Source organism: Leopardus geoffroyi, chromosome B3 (genome assembly GCF_018350155.1).
Source record: "Leopardus geoffroyi isolate Oge1 chromosome B3, O.geoffroyi_Oge1_pat1.0, whole genome shotgun sequence".
Classification (NCBI taxonomy): domain Eukaryota; kingdom Metazoa; phylum Chordata; class Mammalia; order Carnivora; family Felidae; genus Leopardus; species Leopardus geoffroyi.
This window is the reverse complement of record NC_059337.1, coordinates 6,050,845-6,064,083: the sequence shown is the minus strand read 5'-3', so window position 1 is coordinate 6,064,083 and position 13,239 is coordinate 6,050,845. Positions and strand designations below refer to the sequence as shown.

Here is a 13,239-nt window from a genome sequence, read left to right as displayed (position 1 = left end):
GCACGTCCCTGTTGTAAAAAAAAAAAAAAAAGTTATTATTTCTGATAGAAGTTATACACGCACTTGTAGAAATCTGGAAAACAGGACAGCGCAGAAAAGAAAATGTAAACCACCCACGACCATCACCAAACCCTAGCCCTGCTGTTAATATGTCAGTGCATTTCCTTCTGGTTTTCCCTTTGGTGTTTTCACTAAGTTGACGTCACGTTCCGAGTTCAACTTTTAAATCTGGCTTTCTGTCACTCCAGAGTATCACTTAATTCTTTTTTAAGAAAACCTTCCTTGTAAATATGCCAATGTCATTTTCCGTGGAAAGGATGTGTCTGCAGGGCACTTCCCCACTCCCCTGTGGTCGGGCCCGCTCTGTAAAGATGGTCCTTTCCACCCTGCCCCCTCCAGTCTGTGTTCCTGGAGGAATGGGACTCACTCTACTATTTTCCCAAAGTCTTTCCTCCCTGTCGGCAGAGCTTAGCTCTCAGGTGTCATGCCTGAGCAACCCCCCCTGGGGTGGCCCCCGTAGCCAGGAGGGGGTGGAGAGGACTGCCCTCCCAGGGAAGCTTGTCAGGGAAGAGTGCTGGAGTCCTTGGGGCTGACCAGGTGGGGCAGGGGGGCTGGGAGCGGGGGTGACCAGGGGCAGGGCTTGGGGCTGACCCAAACCATGGGAGCTGGGGAACAGAAAAGCTCAGGGAAGTTGTCACTGGGTTCTGGGACCCAGCAGGAGCTGGGAGGGGTTGCACTGTATGGTTGGGGCCAGCCCAGCTTGAAGGAACTTTTACTTCGGCCTGATCACAGTGTTCGAATTATATCCCCTGTGGCAACCCATTTTCCGGATTGGGTCCCAGCAATAAATTGGGAAAAAACTGTTTTAAAGAAGGCTTTTCCTGTTCTACTTGCTCTGAGGTCTGCTATCTGGGACTTTCCCAAAAAGTAGCCCTCCACCCCCCCCCCCCGACCCCCACTCCAACATTTTATTTTGAAAATTTTCAAACATACAGTTTTGAAGAAAAAAAAAAGTCACTGAACATCCATATACCCACAACCTAGATTCTGCCATTAACATTTTCCTGTTGTTGTTTATCCCACATATCCATACATGTCCCAAAGGTTTTAATCTCATCTTGTTTTTCCCCATTTACTCCTCGTGTCTGAAACCGCTTCCATTGGCCCTAAAACTAGGTGAAACTTCAAGGCAGTGGGTTATGTGGCAATCGATTCAGAGTTTCAAGCTTGCAATCATCTGTCCAAAATATTTTTGCAAAACCTGCCCCTGGGACTTTTATAAATAGCCAGTGTGAAAGGGAACCTGCCTTTGGGGCTTTAAAAGGAGGCCAGCTAGCCACAAATATGCATCCCCACCCCCCACCCCAAGGCCTGGCTTCTGCTCCCGTGCAACTTGGGGCTCCAGGCACCGTTTCCACTTTCGAGTTCTGCCATCCCTGGCTAGGTCAAACCTGATCACAAGACAGAAATTTCTGGACACCAGGAAGCAGACACAGTGCCCCTTGCTCTCTCTGTCTCTCTCTCCCTTTATTCCTTATGGAATACAAAGCCAAGCAAGATTCGGGTTCAACCACCCACCTGTCTGCCAGAAGGCGGGCTTCTGGGTCCACAGGGCACCTGGCCCTCTGGGCCAGGGGCTGGGCAGGCAGGAACTGACAGCTCATGGCTATTTTAATTAGGGAACGAAGGACACTTGAGCATCTTTCTGTTATATATACTGTACGTTTCCCTCACTCCTTCCCTGGCCTGCCCTGGATCTGTTTCTTACGCGTGAGTTCATTTTCTTTTGATTTTAAGAGTTCTTTGTCAATGTGCTGTGAATAATTTTTCCCGGTTTGTCTTTGGAGAGGAGTATTTGGAGTTGCTCACCCAGCCAGACAGAAGTTTCGAGTGTCCAGTAGCTGGACTTTTCCGCCTTCTCCCTTAGGCTTCACTGAGGGGCAGGTGTAAAGGGCCTCAAATTTGGGGTGCAACTCTACAGTATGACTAGGGCACAGACAGGGGGCTCTAGCTGTGCGACAGGGCGGTCCTCGGCGTCTCCGTGTGTAAAATGGGTGACAGCTGCATCTCCGCATAGGACGTGGCCTGGCACACCCTGGAAGTGTTAACCAGGCTAACCATCTTTGCCACGAGATCATCGAGAAAGGCCTTCTCCCCGCCAGCATTATATTTTGAACGTCATCCATGTTGTCTTGGACACACGAACGACTTTATTTTCAGGCTTCCTTTTAAAACTTGCCCTAGTTCCATCCATCCAGCTGCCTCTTGGACGGTTGTTCCTTTTTTTTTTTTTTTTTTAAAAAGCAATCTTTAGGGGCGCCTGGGTGGCGCAGTCGGTGAAGCGTCTGACTTCAGCCAGGTCACAATCTCGCGGTCCGTGAGTTCGAGCCCCGCGTCGGGCTCTGGGCTGATGGCTCAGAGCCTGGAGCCTGTTTCTGATTCTGTGTCTCCCTCTCTCTCTCTGCCCCTCCCCCGTTCATGCTCTGTCTCTCTCTGTCCCCAAAAAAATAAATAAACGTTGAAAAAAAAAAAAAAAAAGCAATCTCTATACCCAACGTGGGGCTCAAAGTCACAAACCCTAGATCAAGAAGTTACAGTCTCCAGGGCACCTGGGTGGCTCAGTCGGTTGAGCATCCAACTCTTGGTTTCCGGCTCGGATCATGATCTCACAGTTCATGGGTTCGAGCCCCGTGTTGGGGTCCAACCTGACAGTGCAGGGCCTGCTTGGGATTCTCTATCCCTCTCTCTCTTGCCTCTCATTTGCTTGTGGTCTCCCTCTCTCTCTCTCTCAAAACAAATAAATAAACTTAAAAAAAGAGTCACACGTTCCACCGACTGAGCCAGCCAGGTGCCTTCCTAAAGATTTTAAGTAATCTTACACTTAATATGGGGCTTGAACTCACAACCCTGAGAGATCAAGAGTCGCATGCTCCACCACCTGAGCCAGCTAAGCGCTCCTGGACGGTCCCTTATTGAACCCATGTTGTTTTGACCTCCTGACCCAAAAATTTCACACCCACTTATTTATCAGCAGCAGAAGTATTATTATAATTAACTTTACTGAGCACCTACTGTGTGCCAGGGCTATGCTAAGTGCTTTGCAGGCATCATCTTATTTTTTACTATTATTTCCCCACTGCACAGCGAGAAAGCTGAGGCTGATGAGGTCGTGCCACCCACCCCGGGTCACCAACTTGGAAGCAAAGGAGCTGGGTTTGAGCACAAGCAGTGTGGGTTCAAAGCCCGAGTTTGTGACATGCACATGCTTTTCCTCCTCCCTGCCCATCGCTCTCACACGCAGGCAAAGACTTCATTGCAGCCTGGACAGCATTAGCAAAAGAGTGGAAACCCCAAGTGTCACCAATAGGGGAAAAAGACTGTGGCAGATCTGGGAGTGCCTCCCGGAAGCAATTTCTGGGATACGGTTTCAGTGCAAACAGCAGGGTGCACAATAGTGCATGGCACACTTCCGTTAAAAAAAAAAAGATTATACACATGTCTACGCTTGTATGTGTATACGCAATTTCCAAGGATTTACAAGGAGCCGTTAATTACTGTTGCTTTGGGAACAGAAAATAAGGATCTGAGGAGAGAAGGAAATTGCTTCTAATTGTATACCCACTTGTATTCTTCCATTTTTTTTTTAAAGCAAAGTATAGAGTACTTTTTCAAGTTAAATATTTTAGGGGCGTCTGGTGGCTCAGTGAGTTGAGCGTCCAACTTCAGCTCAGGTCACAATCTCACAGCCCATGGGTTTGAGCCCCACGTCGGGCTCTGTGCTGACAGCTCGGAGCCTGGAGCCTGCTTCGCATTCTGTGTCTCCCTCTCTCTCTGCCCCTTCCCCACCTATGCTGTCTCTCTCTCTCTCTCTCTCTCAAAAATAAACATTAAGAAAAATTTTTTAATAAAACAAAATACAAATGTTTTCGTGCATCGAGTATCAGATACATCTCCACGTGGATGTTCCTTGGCAGGTAGAGCCTCAAAAATCCAAAGCTGCAACCATGGTCTTTCTCCCCGGAAGTAGCCCTCCTCCTGCTTGCCCTAAGCGGCTTAACATCCTCTGTGCCCTCAGGCACCCAAGGCAGAAACCCAGACAGCAGGGGCACCCCTTCCCCAGAAGGAAGGCTTCCTTCCACCCCCCCCCCCCAGAGCGGCCATCTCTGCACAGGCAGAATGAGGGGTGAATCCTGGGCTGCCCTGCTTTTCCTGTACTGAATGCGCATTTATTTGTTACTTAAAAAAAAAATTAACATCTTGTAAAAGACCCAACTCGAGGGTCTTCTCTTCCAGGAGCTCCCCAGGCAAGGTGGATGGATCCCTCCCGCCTCCCTCCATTCGACCTCTGTGGCACTTAAAACGCCTCAAATTACAAATGTCCTTCCCCCCTGTCACCCTGATGGAGCTGGGGTGGGGGGGAAGCAGGGCTGTTTCAGCCACATGGATCTTTCCCACACTTGCACCCTTGCCTGTCACTACCATAACCAAACCAGTGGGAGTTCACCCCGTGGTGAGTCACATAGACAAATTACAGCAGGTGAATTGTGGCACGAGGGAACCTTTATTCGCAGTGGATAAGGACATCACCGGGAAGAACTTTCAAAAGCCGTGACTCTCAGAGCAGGGGTGGGTGGGTTCCTGAAACTGAGGGTTAGGGAAGCCTTGTCACTGTACGCAGAGGTGGGCATGAGGTCCTGCACGCGCCCTAAGGAAACACGTCTACACATATGCTTTGTATGTCACGTAAACGAGACGAGCCCCGCCTCGGTGCAGATTTTAGTATTATGATGAAGTAAAGGTAACCGCTGGTCCCTCCCTGGGTCACCGCACGGTCCCGTGTGCGCAGGCGTGAGCCGGGGGTTAAGTGCAGACTGGTCTGGTTGGCCGGGCCTCCAGAACTCTGTCTGGGCTGTCAGTCGTTATTGCCGGCGGGGCGGTTCTGGTTTCCTTCTCGGGATGTTATGCCCTTCGGGTCTTTTGCCTGAGTTAAGAGAGAAGCTGGAAAGAAGAATTTAAGGAAGAATGTGGGACAAAGGTCGGTAAGTTTGAGCAGGTGGGCAGTCAAGGTCGGGTCTTGGGAGTCCAGCCGGTGACACTCGATGCTCTAGCGGCGTCTGCTCCCTGGAGGTGTGGACATCCTGACGTGGCTCACGGTGGTCCACGCGTACAGACCGTGAGTCCCCCGTGGTACCACGCCTTCCGTGGGGCGCCTCCCGCAGCACACAGGCCCCGTCGTCACGCAGTAAAGGTGTTTCGAGTACCGGCCGTGCAGCAGGTGGAGCCCCGAGGACACAGTCGTGCCGCAGACGAGCCACTCGGAGAGGCTCTTAGATTAGCACAGGGCGGCCAAGGTCTGCCCCGGGGACCTTGGAGCCGGGCGGCAGGGGGGTGACAAGGCACCAAGCGGCTTCCTCTCATCTGCACCTGTGTGGCCCACAGGTTCCAGAAGCTGGAGAAGAAGGTGAAAGAGCAGGAGCACTGGACCCGGCTTCGCAGGTACTCCCTGCTTCTCCAGAGAGAGGCCTCCAGGAAGTGACTGGGCTCTCTGCAAGGTTGGCGGCAGGCAGGCTTCGCCCCAGGATGATCCAAGGCCAAGAGACAAGGTGACAGAGGCCCCCAGGGGCCTAGACGGGCAGTCTGGGACCTCAGCAAGGGGAGAGGGATGATCTGGGGAGCCTCCAACCCTAAGCCGCTTGTCAGAGCCCTCGGGTGGGCAGATGTCACCCCAATAAACAGTGCTGTTGTTTCCAGACTCCAAAGTCGCTGTGGTGTGTGTCCTTTTGTTCCCACCCAGTCCAGACCCCAGCAAGGCCCAGTCCTAGGCCGTGTGAGGGACACTCGCCTTCTAAGCCCAGGAGAGCCACTTTGCTCAAACGACCAAGACCCCAGGCCACACCAGCTGCTATGTGGCCCTCTTTCTCCCCACCCACTTCCTCTCCCTCTCTGAGCTGGCTCATACACAACCTTCCTGGAATTGCTTCGGAGAGGCTGAGGAGGATCAGAGATTGGGTGACCGCCTGAGGTCACACGGGTCTGAGAGGCGAGGTGGCAGGCAGGAACTGTGGCCTGGGACCCTGGGTGGGTGGGGTGGCTGGGGGACAGGATGGGGGCAGAGAGGTGCCTCTCTTTTCTGGAAACTGCCCTTCCCAGGAAAACCGGCTGGAGGGGTCCCCGCAGCTCAAGGCCTATGCCTGCCTCTCCGAGGACCCTGTGTGGTGTCTCTGAGAACTGCAGGTGGTTGACACGTCCCGGCCTCCCCGTGGTCAACTGCACGCGGGGTTGGTGACAGGCATCTCCTTTTGTGTCCCCATCCATCTCCTCCCTTGGGACACACATGCTCCTCACTGTCCTGATCCCTCCTTCACGGCGCTGGTACTGACCAGCAGCACGTCCCTGGATGAAGAGGTTCCCACCTGAGGCGCTCCGCCCCTCGCCCTCCTGCCCGTGGAAACAAATAACAGCAGCAAAAATAACCTTTACACCAACGGGTCCTGTTCCTCTAAACAGCAGGCACTGACTCCCTTTTGAGATGAGGGAGGAAAACTCAGGATGATGGCCTTGGCCTCACGCACCCCCTAAATGTAACAGAGGACTAACGCTGATGGGGCACCTGCTGTGATGTGTCTGCTTTACAAGTACACCTTGTGAGATGTACAGGTGATCATTATCCCCATTGTACAGAAGGAAAATGGAGGCTCAGGTCACTGCTCGGAACAGCCCGCATCAAGTCCTAATGGGCTTTTCCAACATCAAGTGTCAGAGACCCAGCTTTCACACGAACTTTAGGGTTGGCTCACGTAATGGAGGACGTAATGCTTTCTGGGGAGCCGGGTCCAGGTGCTGAGTAACAACAGGAATCTCTCTCCATCTCTGTTTTGATGCCCTTTGCTTGGGTGGCAACATGACTGCCGACAGCACCCACAGCGAGTGTCCCTTTCTTTATTTTTTACTTTTTTAAAGTTTATTTTAATTTTTAAAAATGTTTTATTGTATTTATTTTTTAAACTTACATCCAAGTTAGTTAGCATATAGTGCAACAATAATTTCAGGAATAGATTCCTTTACCCATTTAGCCCATCCCCCCCTCCCACACCCCCTCCAGTAACCCTCTGTTTGTTCTCCATATTTAAGTCTCTTCTGTGTTGTCCCCCTCCCTGTTTTTATATTATTTTTACTCCCCTTACGTTCATCTGTTCTGTGTCTTAAAGTCCTCATATGAGTGAAGTCCTATGATATTTGTCCTTCTCTAATTTTGCTTACCATGATACCCTCTAGTTCCATCCATGTAGTTGCAAATGGCAAAATTTCATTCTTTTTGATTGCTGAGTAATACTCTATTACATACATACATATATATATATTATATATATATATAATACCAAAATCTTCTTTATCCATTCATCCACTGATGGACATTTGGGCTCTTTCCATACTTTGGCTATTGTCGATAGTGCTGCTATAAACATTGGGTGCATGTGCCCCTTCAAAACAGCACACCTGTATACCTTGGATAAATGCCTAGTAGTGCAATTGCCGGGTCGTAGGGTAGTTCTATTTTTAATTTTTTGCGGAACCTCCATACTGTTTCCCAGAGTGGCTGCACCAGCTTGCATTCCCAACAACAATGCAAAAGAGATCCTCTTTCTCCGCATCCTCGCCAACATCTGTTGTTGCCTGAGTTGTTCATGTGAGCCATTCTGACAGGTGTCAGGTGGTATCTCATTGTGGTTTTGATTTCTATTTCCCTGATGATGAGTGATGTTGAGCATTTTTTCATGTGTCGGTTGACCATCTGGATGTCTTCTTTGGAGAAGTGTCTATTCATGTCTTTTGCCCATTTCTTCCCTGGATTACTTGGTTTTTGGGTGTGGAGTTTGATAGGTTCTTTATACATTTTGGATACTAACCCTTTATCTGATATGTCATTTGCAAATATCTTCTCCCATTCCGTCGGTTGCCTTTTAGTTTTGCTGATTGTTTCCTTCACTGCGCAGAAGCTTTTTATCTTGATAAAAAGTTCCAATAGTTCATTTTTGCTTTTGTTTCCCTTGCCTCCAGAGATGTGTTAAGTAAGAAGTTGCTGCGGCTGAGGTCAAAGAGGTTTTTGCCTGCTTTCTCCTCGAGGATTTTGATGGCTTCCCGTCTTACATTGAGGTCTTTCATCTATTTTGAGTTTATTTTTGTGTATGGTATAAGAAAGTGGTCCAGGTTCATTCTTCTGCATGTCACTGCCCAGTTTTCCCAGCACCACTTGCTGAAGAGACTGTCTTTACTCCATTGGATATTCTTTCCTGCTTTGTCAAAGATTAGTTGGCAATACGTTTGCGGGTCCATTTCTGTGTTCTCTATTCTGTTCCATTGATCTGAGTTTCTGTTTTTGTGCCGGTACCATACTGTCTTGATGATTACAGCTTTGTAATACAGTTTGAGGGGCGCCTGGGTGGCTCAGTCGGTTAAGCGTCTACTTTGGCTCAAGTCATTATCTCCCGGTTCATGAGTTCAAGCCCCACATCAGGCTCTGTGCTGACAGCTCAGAGCCTGGAGCCTGATTCAGATTCATTCTCTCTCTCTCTCTCTCTCCCTCTCTCTCTCTCTGCCTCTACCCTGCTCACACTCTGTCAAAAATAAATAAACAATTAAAAAAAAAGTGTCATACAGCTTGAAGTCTGGGATTGTGATGTCTCCTTTTTTGGTTTTCTTTTTCCAGATTGCTTTGGCTATTCAGGGTCTTTTCTGGTTCCACACAAATTTCAGGATTGTTCTAGCTCTGTGAAGAATGCTGGTATTATTTTGATAGGGATTGCATTGAATATGTAGATTGCTTTGGGTAATATTGACATTTTAACAATATTTGTTCTTCCTATCCAGGAGCATGGAATATTTTTTCCTTTGTGTGTGTGTGTGTGTGTGTGTGTGTGTGTGTGTGTGTGTGTTCTTCAATTGCTTTCATAAGCTTTCTATAGTTTTCAGTGTATAGATTTTTCACCTGTTTGGTTAGATTTATTCTTAGGTATTTTGCAGGTGTTGGTGCAATTATAAATGGGATTGATTCCTTGATTTCTCTTTCAGTTGCTTCATGGTTGGTGTATAGGAATGCAACTGATTTCTGTGCATTGGTTTTATGTCCTGCAACTTTGCTGAATTCATGAATCAGTTCTAGCAGTTTTTTGGTGGAATCTTTAGGGTTTTCCATATAGAGTATCATGTCATCTGCCAAGAGTGAAAGTTTGACTTCCTCCTGACTGATTTGGATGCCTTTTATTCCTTTGTGTTGTCTGATTGTTGAGGCTAAGATTTCCAATACTACGTAGAATAACAGTGGTGAGAGTGGACATCCCTGTGTTGTTCCTGACCTGAGGGGGAAAGCTCTCAGTTTTTCCCCATTGAGGATGATATTAGTGTTGGGTCTTTCATATATGGCTTTTATGATCTTGGGGTATGATCCTTCTCTCCCTACTTTCTTGAGGGTTTTTATCAAGAAAGGATGCTGTATTTTGTCAAATGCTTTCTCTGCATCTATTGAGAGGATCATGTGGTTCTTGTCCTTTCTTTTATTGATGTGATGAATCACGTTAATTGTTTTGCAGATGTTGAACCAGCCCTGCATCCCAGGTATAAGTCCCACCTGGTCGTGGTAATTTTTTTAATGTATTGTTTGATCTGATTGGCTAATACCTTGTTGAAGATTTTTGCATCCATGTTCATCAGGGAAATCGGTCTATAGTTCTCCTTTTTCATGGGGTCTTTGTCTGGTTTTGGAATCAAGATAATGCTGATTTTATAGAAAGAGTTTGGAAGTTTTCCCTCCATTTCTATTTTTTGGAACAGCTTCAAGAGAATAGGTGTTAACTCTTTCTTAAATGCTTGGTAGAATTCCCTTGGAAAGCCATCTGGTCCTGGACTCTTGTTTTTTGGGAAATTTTTGATTACTAATTCAATTTCTTTACTGGTTATGGGTCTGTCCAAATTTTCTATCCCTGTTTCAGTTTTGGTAGTGTATATGTTTCTAGGAATTTGTCCATTTCTTCCAGATTGCCCATTTTATTGGCATATAATTGCTCACCATATTCTCTTATTATTGTTTGTATTTCTGCAGTGTTGGTTGTGATCTCTCCTCTTTCATTCTTCATTTTATTTATTTGGGTCCCTTCCTTTTTCTTTTTGATCAATCTGGCTAGGGGGTGATTTTTTGTTAATTCTTTCAAAGAACCAGCTTCTGGTTTCATTGATCTGTTCTACTGGGTTTTTTGGTTTCAATAGCATTGATTTCTGCTCTAGTCTTTATTATTTACTGTCTTCTGCTGGTTTGGGATTTGTTTGCTGTTCTTTTTTCAGCTCTTTAAGGTGTAAGGTTAGGTTGTATATCTGAGACCTTTCCTCCTTCTTTAGGAAGGCTTGGATTGCTATATAGTTCCCTCTTATGACTGCCTTTGCTGTGTCCCAGAGGTTTTGGGCCGTGGTGTTGTCATTCTCATTGGTTTCCATGTACTTATTAATTTCCTCTTTAACTTCTGGATTAGCCCATTTGTTCTTTAGTAGGATGTTCTTTAGTCTCCAAGTATTTGTTATCTTTCCAAATTTTTTCTTGTGGTTGATTTCGAGTTTCACAGCGTTGGGGTCTGAAAATATGCACGGTATGATCTCGATCTTTTTGTACTTGTTGAGGGCTGATTTGTGTCCCAGTATGTGATCTATTCTGGAGAACGTTCCATATGAACTGGAGAAGAAGGTATATTCGCAAATGTCCCTTTCTTGATGGTTCCAGCAAAGTCCGGAGCCTGCTTCTCACTGGCCCGAATGTGGTCTCATGCCTGAACCACTCGGTGCTGACCGTGCAGGCCTGTGTGACATGCCCATCCCTGGAGTAATGCAGAGGGGGTGCCCACTGAAGCTAAGGAGGGGAGAGCACTGTCTGAAGAAAGAAAAATGCCAGACCTCAGGGGAAGAAGGCAGGAGGGGTGCTAAGCTTGGCCAAGACCTCAGAGGTGGCCCTGTCCACTCTCCAAAGTCACGTGCTGCCAACACCAGGCCACCTCCCCATCTCCTAGTGTGTGTGGGGAGGGCAGGAAGGGGAGAGGGGAGCTGGGGCATTCGAAAGAAGCCTCACAGGCCAGGTCCAAGGGAGGGAGGAGGGGGAAGAGAGGAGGGTGGAGGGCAGAGGGCCTGGCAAGGCTCCGGGGAATGGGTGGAAGGGGCCTGAGCCGTGCTGAGCTGGGGACCCACGGCTCTAGCCCCACTCGGGGCTGGTGCGCCAGCGGTCCCCAAAGAGGAGCTTGCCCACTGGGCAGAGGGAACCCTCAGAAGCACCAAGAACCCTGGGTCTCCTCAGGGGAGGCTGGAACCAGTGTGAGTGGAAGGAGCACCCAAGGCGCAACATTTGGGAGGTAGGGCCCTTAGGGTGGTGCAAATGCAGGGATGACATATGGGGGGTCAGGGTGGGCTCCTGGCCTCACTCCGGGGTAAGTGACGCTTAGCGGTTAAGGCTAGCTTCCCTCCCCAGCCCGGGGCCACCTGGTTTTCCAGATCCAGGCCCTTGCAGAATCCTGGCGCATCCACATGCCCTTTGGATGGACCTGCTTATTTGGTACCGCGTGGCCAGAGGGACACCGGGCTGGCCCTCCTCCAGACGCACCAGCCACCCACCCAAGGCAGGGGACCCCCGCTCAGTCCTACGCCTAGGACCTTAGGACGGGCCCATGCAGACAACTCATGACCACCTCCCCCTTCCCCGCCCGGGGGGTCCACACTGTGACCCCTGCAGCCTGTCCTTGAATCAATGTCTTGAATACAGAGCCGTCAGCTTAGCTGCCCCGCCTTAGAACCTGGCCCAACCAGCACCTACACAGTACAGTTTCCCCAGCGGGAGCAACATCTAGGCTCAGTAGGCAGAATGTTCGCTGCCGGCAATGACACTGGTGGCCACGGTGCAGTGGGGCCTTATTTTACACCCCCAGCCTCCCCCCCCCCCCCGCCCCCAACACACACGCTTGCCCGCCAGGACTGTTCCAAACACCTGACTGGTCAACTGCCGCCCACCGTTGTCCCCGTCCCAACGGCCAGGTACTAGCTTTGTGAAAAATGCCCTGTTTTCTGTGCTTTAGTGTCCCGATCTGTTAAATAGGTATAAGCGCACACACCTGCCCGCCTCACCTGCGGCGACTTGAGGTTAGACGGTGAATTGAAAGCCTTTAACACAGAGCCCGGCTCCGGTAACCAACCGCTCTGCCCATCCGACCCGGCCGGCCGGGACGGCAGCTCTTCCGAGGGACGCAGCGCCGAGGGCCAGCGGCCCCGTGGGGCACCCCGTGCCCACGCCACGCTCCGGCTCCCGCCTTCCAGCAGGCACGCGCCCCCGCCGCGCCAGGCCAGGGCACCCTGGCAGGGCCCCGGGTGAGGTGCCACCACCTAGCCTCCGTCCCAGAGACAGGCCGGCGTTCAGCTGTCGCCTAAACCGTGCGCCCCGGGGGAGGCACACAGGCGCCGCACTCACATCCGGGTCCCCAGCCAAAGCGGCCACCCACCCTCCGCTCCGGCGCGTCGGCTAGCCTCTTCCTTCCTTAACTCTCCCACCAACTGGCCACTTGTCACAGGTGCTGAGAACCGAGCGAGCGCACGCTGTCACCTACCTGGACGGTGCTCACTGACGTAGGCCTTGGGACGCGTACACAGGATCTCCTCCCGGGGGGGGGGGGGGCGGGCGGCGCCGGCCCAGCGAGGGGGCGCGGGCGCAGGCGCAGGAGAGGTGGGAGGAGCCCCCTTCCCATCCGCCGTCCTCCGTCTTATTAGCAGAGACGTGTTAATGAAAATTCACACCGAGGTGCTGATAAACAGTGGGCCTCGCCGGCTCCGAGAGGGAGGAGAATGCTCTCCGCAGGGGAGGGCGCTGGCCGATGAGCCCCACTTATCTGTGAAAAGACTTGCTAATAACTTTAATTCCCCATCCGAAACCGCAGGGCCTTTGCCATGCAAACAGATTTTCTAACTTGGGTAGGGCCCCTGGAAAAGACTTCTCGCTCTGCTCCAGTTAGGGTCCTGGGAGGGGAGAGCAAGATGAGGGGCGAGGTGTGGGAAAGGGGGTGATCAGCGGAGGTGTGAGGTCAGCCCCCCTGCAGGGCCTCTGCTTTTGGATCCCGCTCTGGGCGGCCAAATGCCGGCCAGGGTGCGTGCGCCTGGACGCCTGAACGTCACAGCGGTGCCCCCGGCCACGCCGAATTCCTGCCCCTCCCGGCCTGGGCCCGA

General features: G+C 50.5%; 1 protein-coding gene and 2 long non-coding RNA genes across 5 annotated transcripts in view; 1 reads left to right on the top strand and 2 right to left on the bottom strand.

Moving 5' to 3' along the window:
• The window catches only part of WDR93 (WD repeat domain 93), a 49,632-nt gene extending 43,873 nt beyond the window's left edge, over positions 1-5,759 (top strand). Inside the window, exon 17 of the mRNA XM_045452356.1 lies at positions 5,440-5,759. Coding sequence (XP_045308312.1) covers positions 5,440-5,536 — 97 coding nt within the window. The 3' untranslated portion in view covers positions 5,537-5,759. The remainder of the gene's footprint in view (positions 1-5,439) is intronic.
• Positions 1-12,746, bottom strand: part of LOC123584477 — a 39,653-nt gene extending 26,907 nt beyond the window's left edge. For 2 of the 3 annotated variants that reach the window (XR_006705454.1, XR_006705455.1), the window contains exon 1: positions 12,627-12,746. This is a non-coding gene — a long non-coding RNA (uncharacterized LOC123584477). The remainder of the gene's footprint in view (positions 1-12,626) is intronic. The other variant, XR_006705457.1, reaches the window with a different exon arrangement.
• On the bottom strand, positions 4,543-12,618 carry LOC123584478. The gene is made up of 2 exons (XR_006705458.1): positions 12,151-12,618; positions 4,543-4,998 (listed from the first exon to the last, which is right to left on the bottom strand). It is a non-coding gene; the product is annotated as an uncharacterized LOC123584478 (long non-coding RNA).
• Positions 12,747-13,239: the final 493 nt, after the last annotated feature.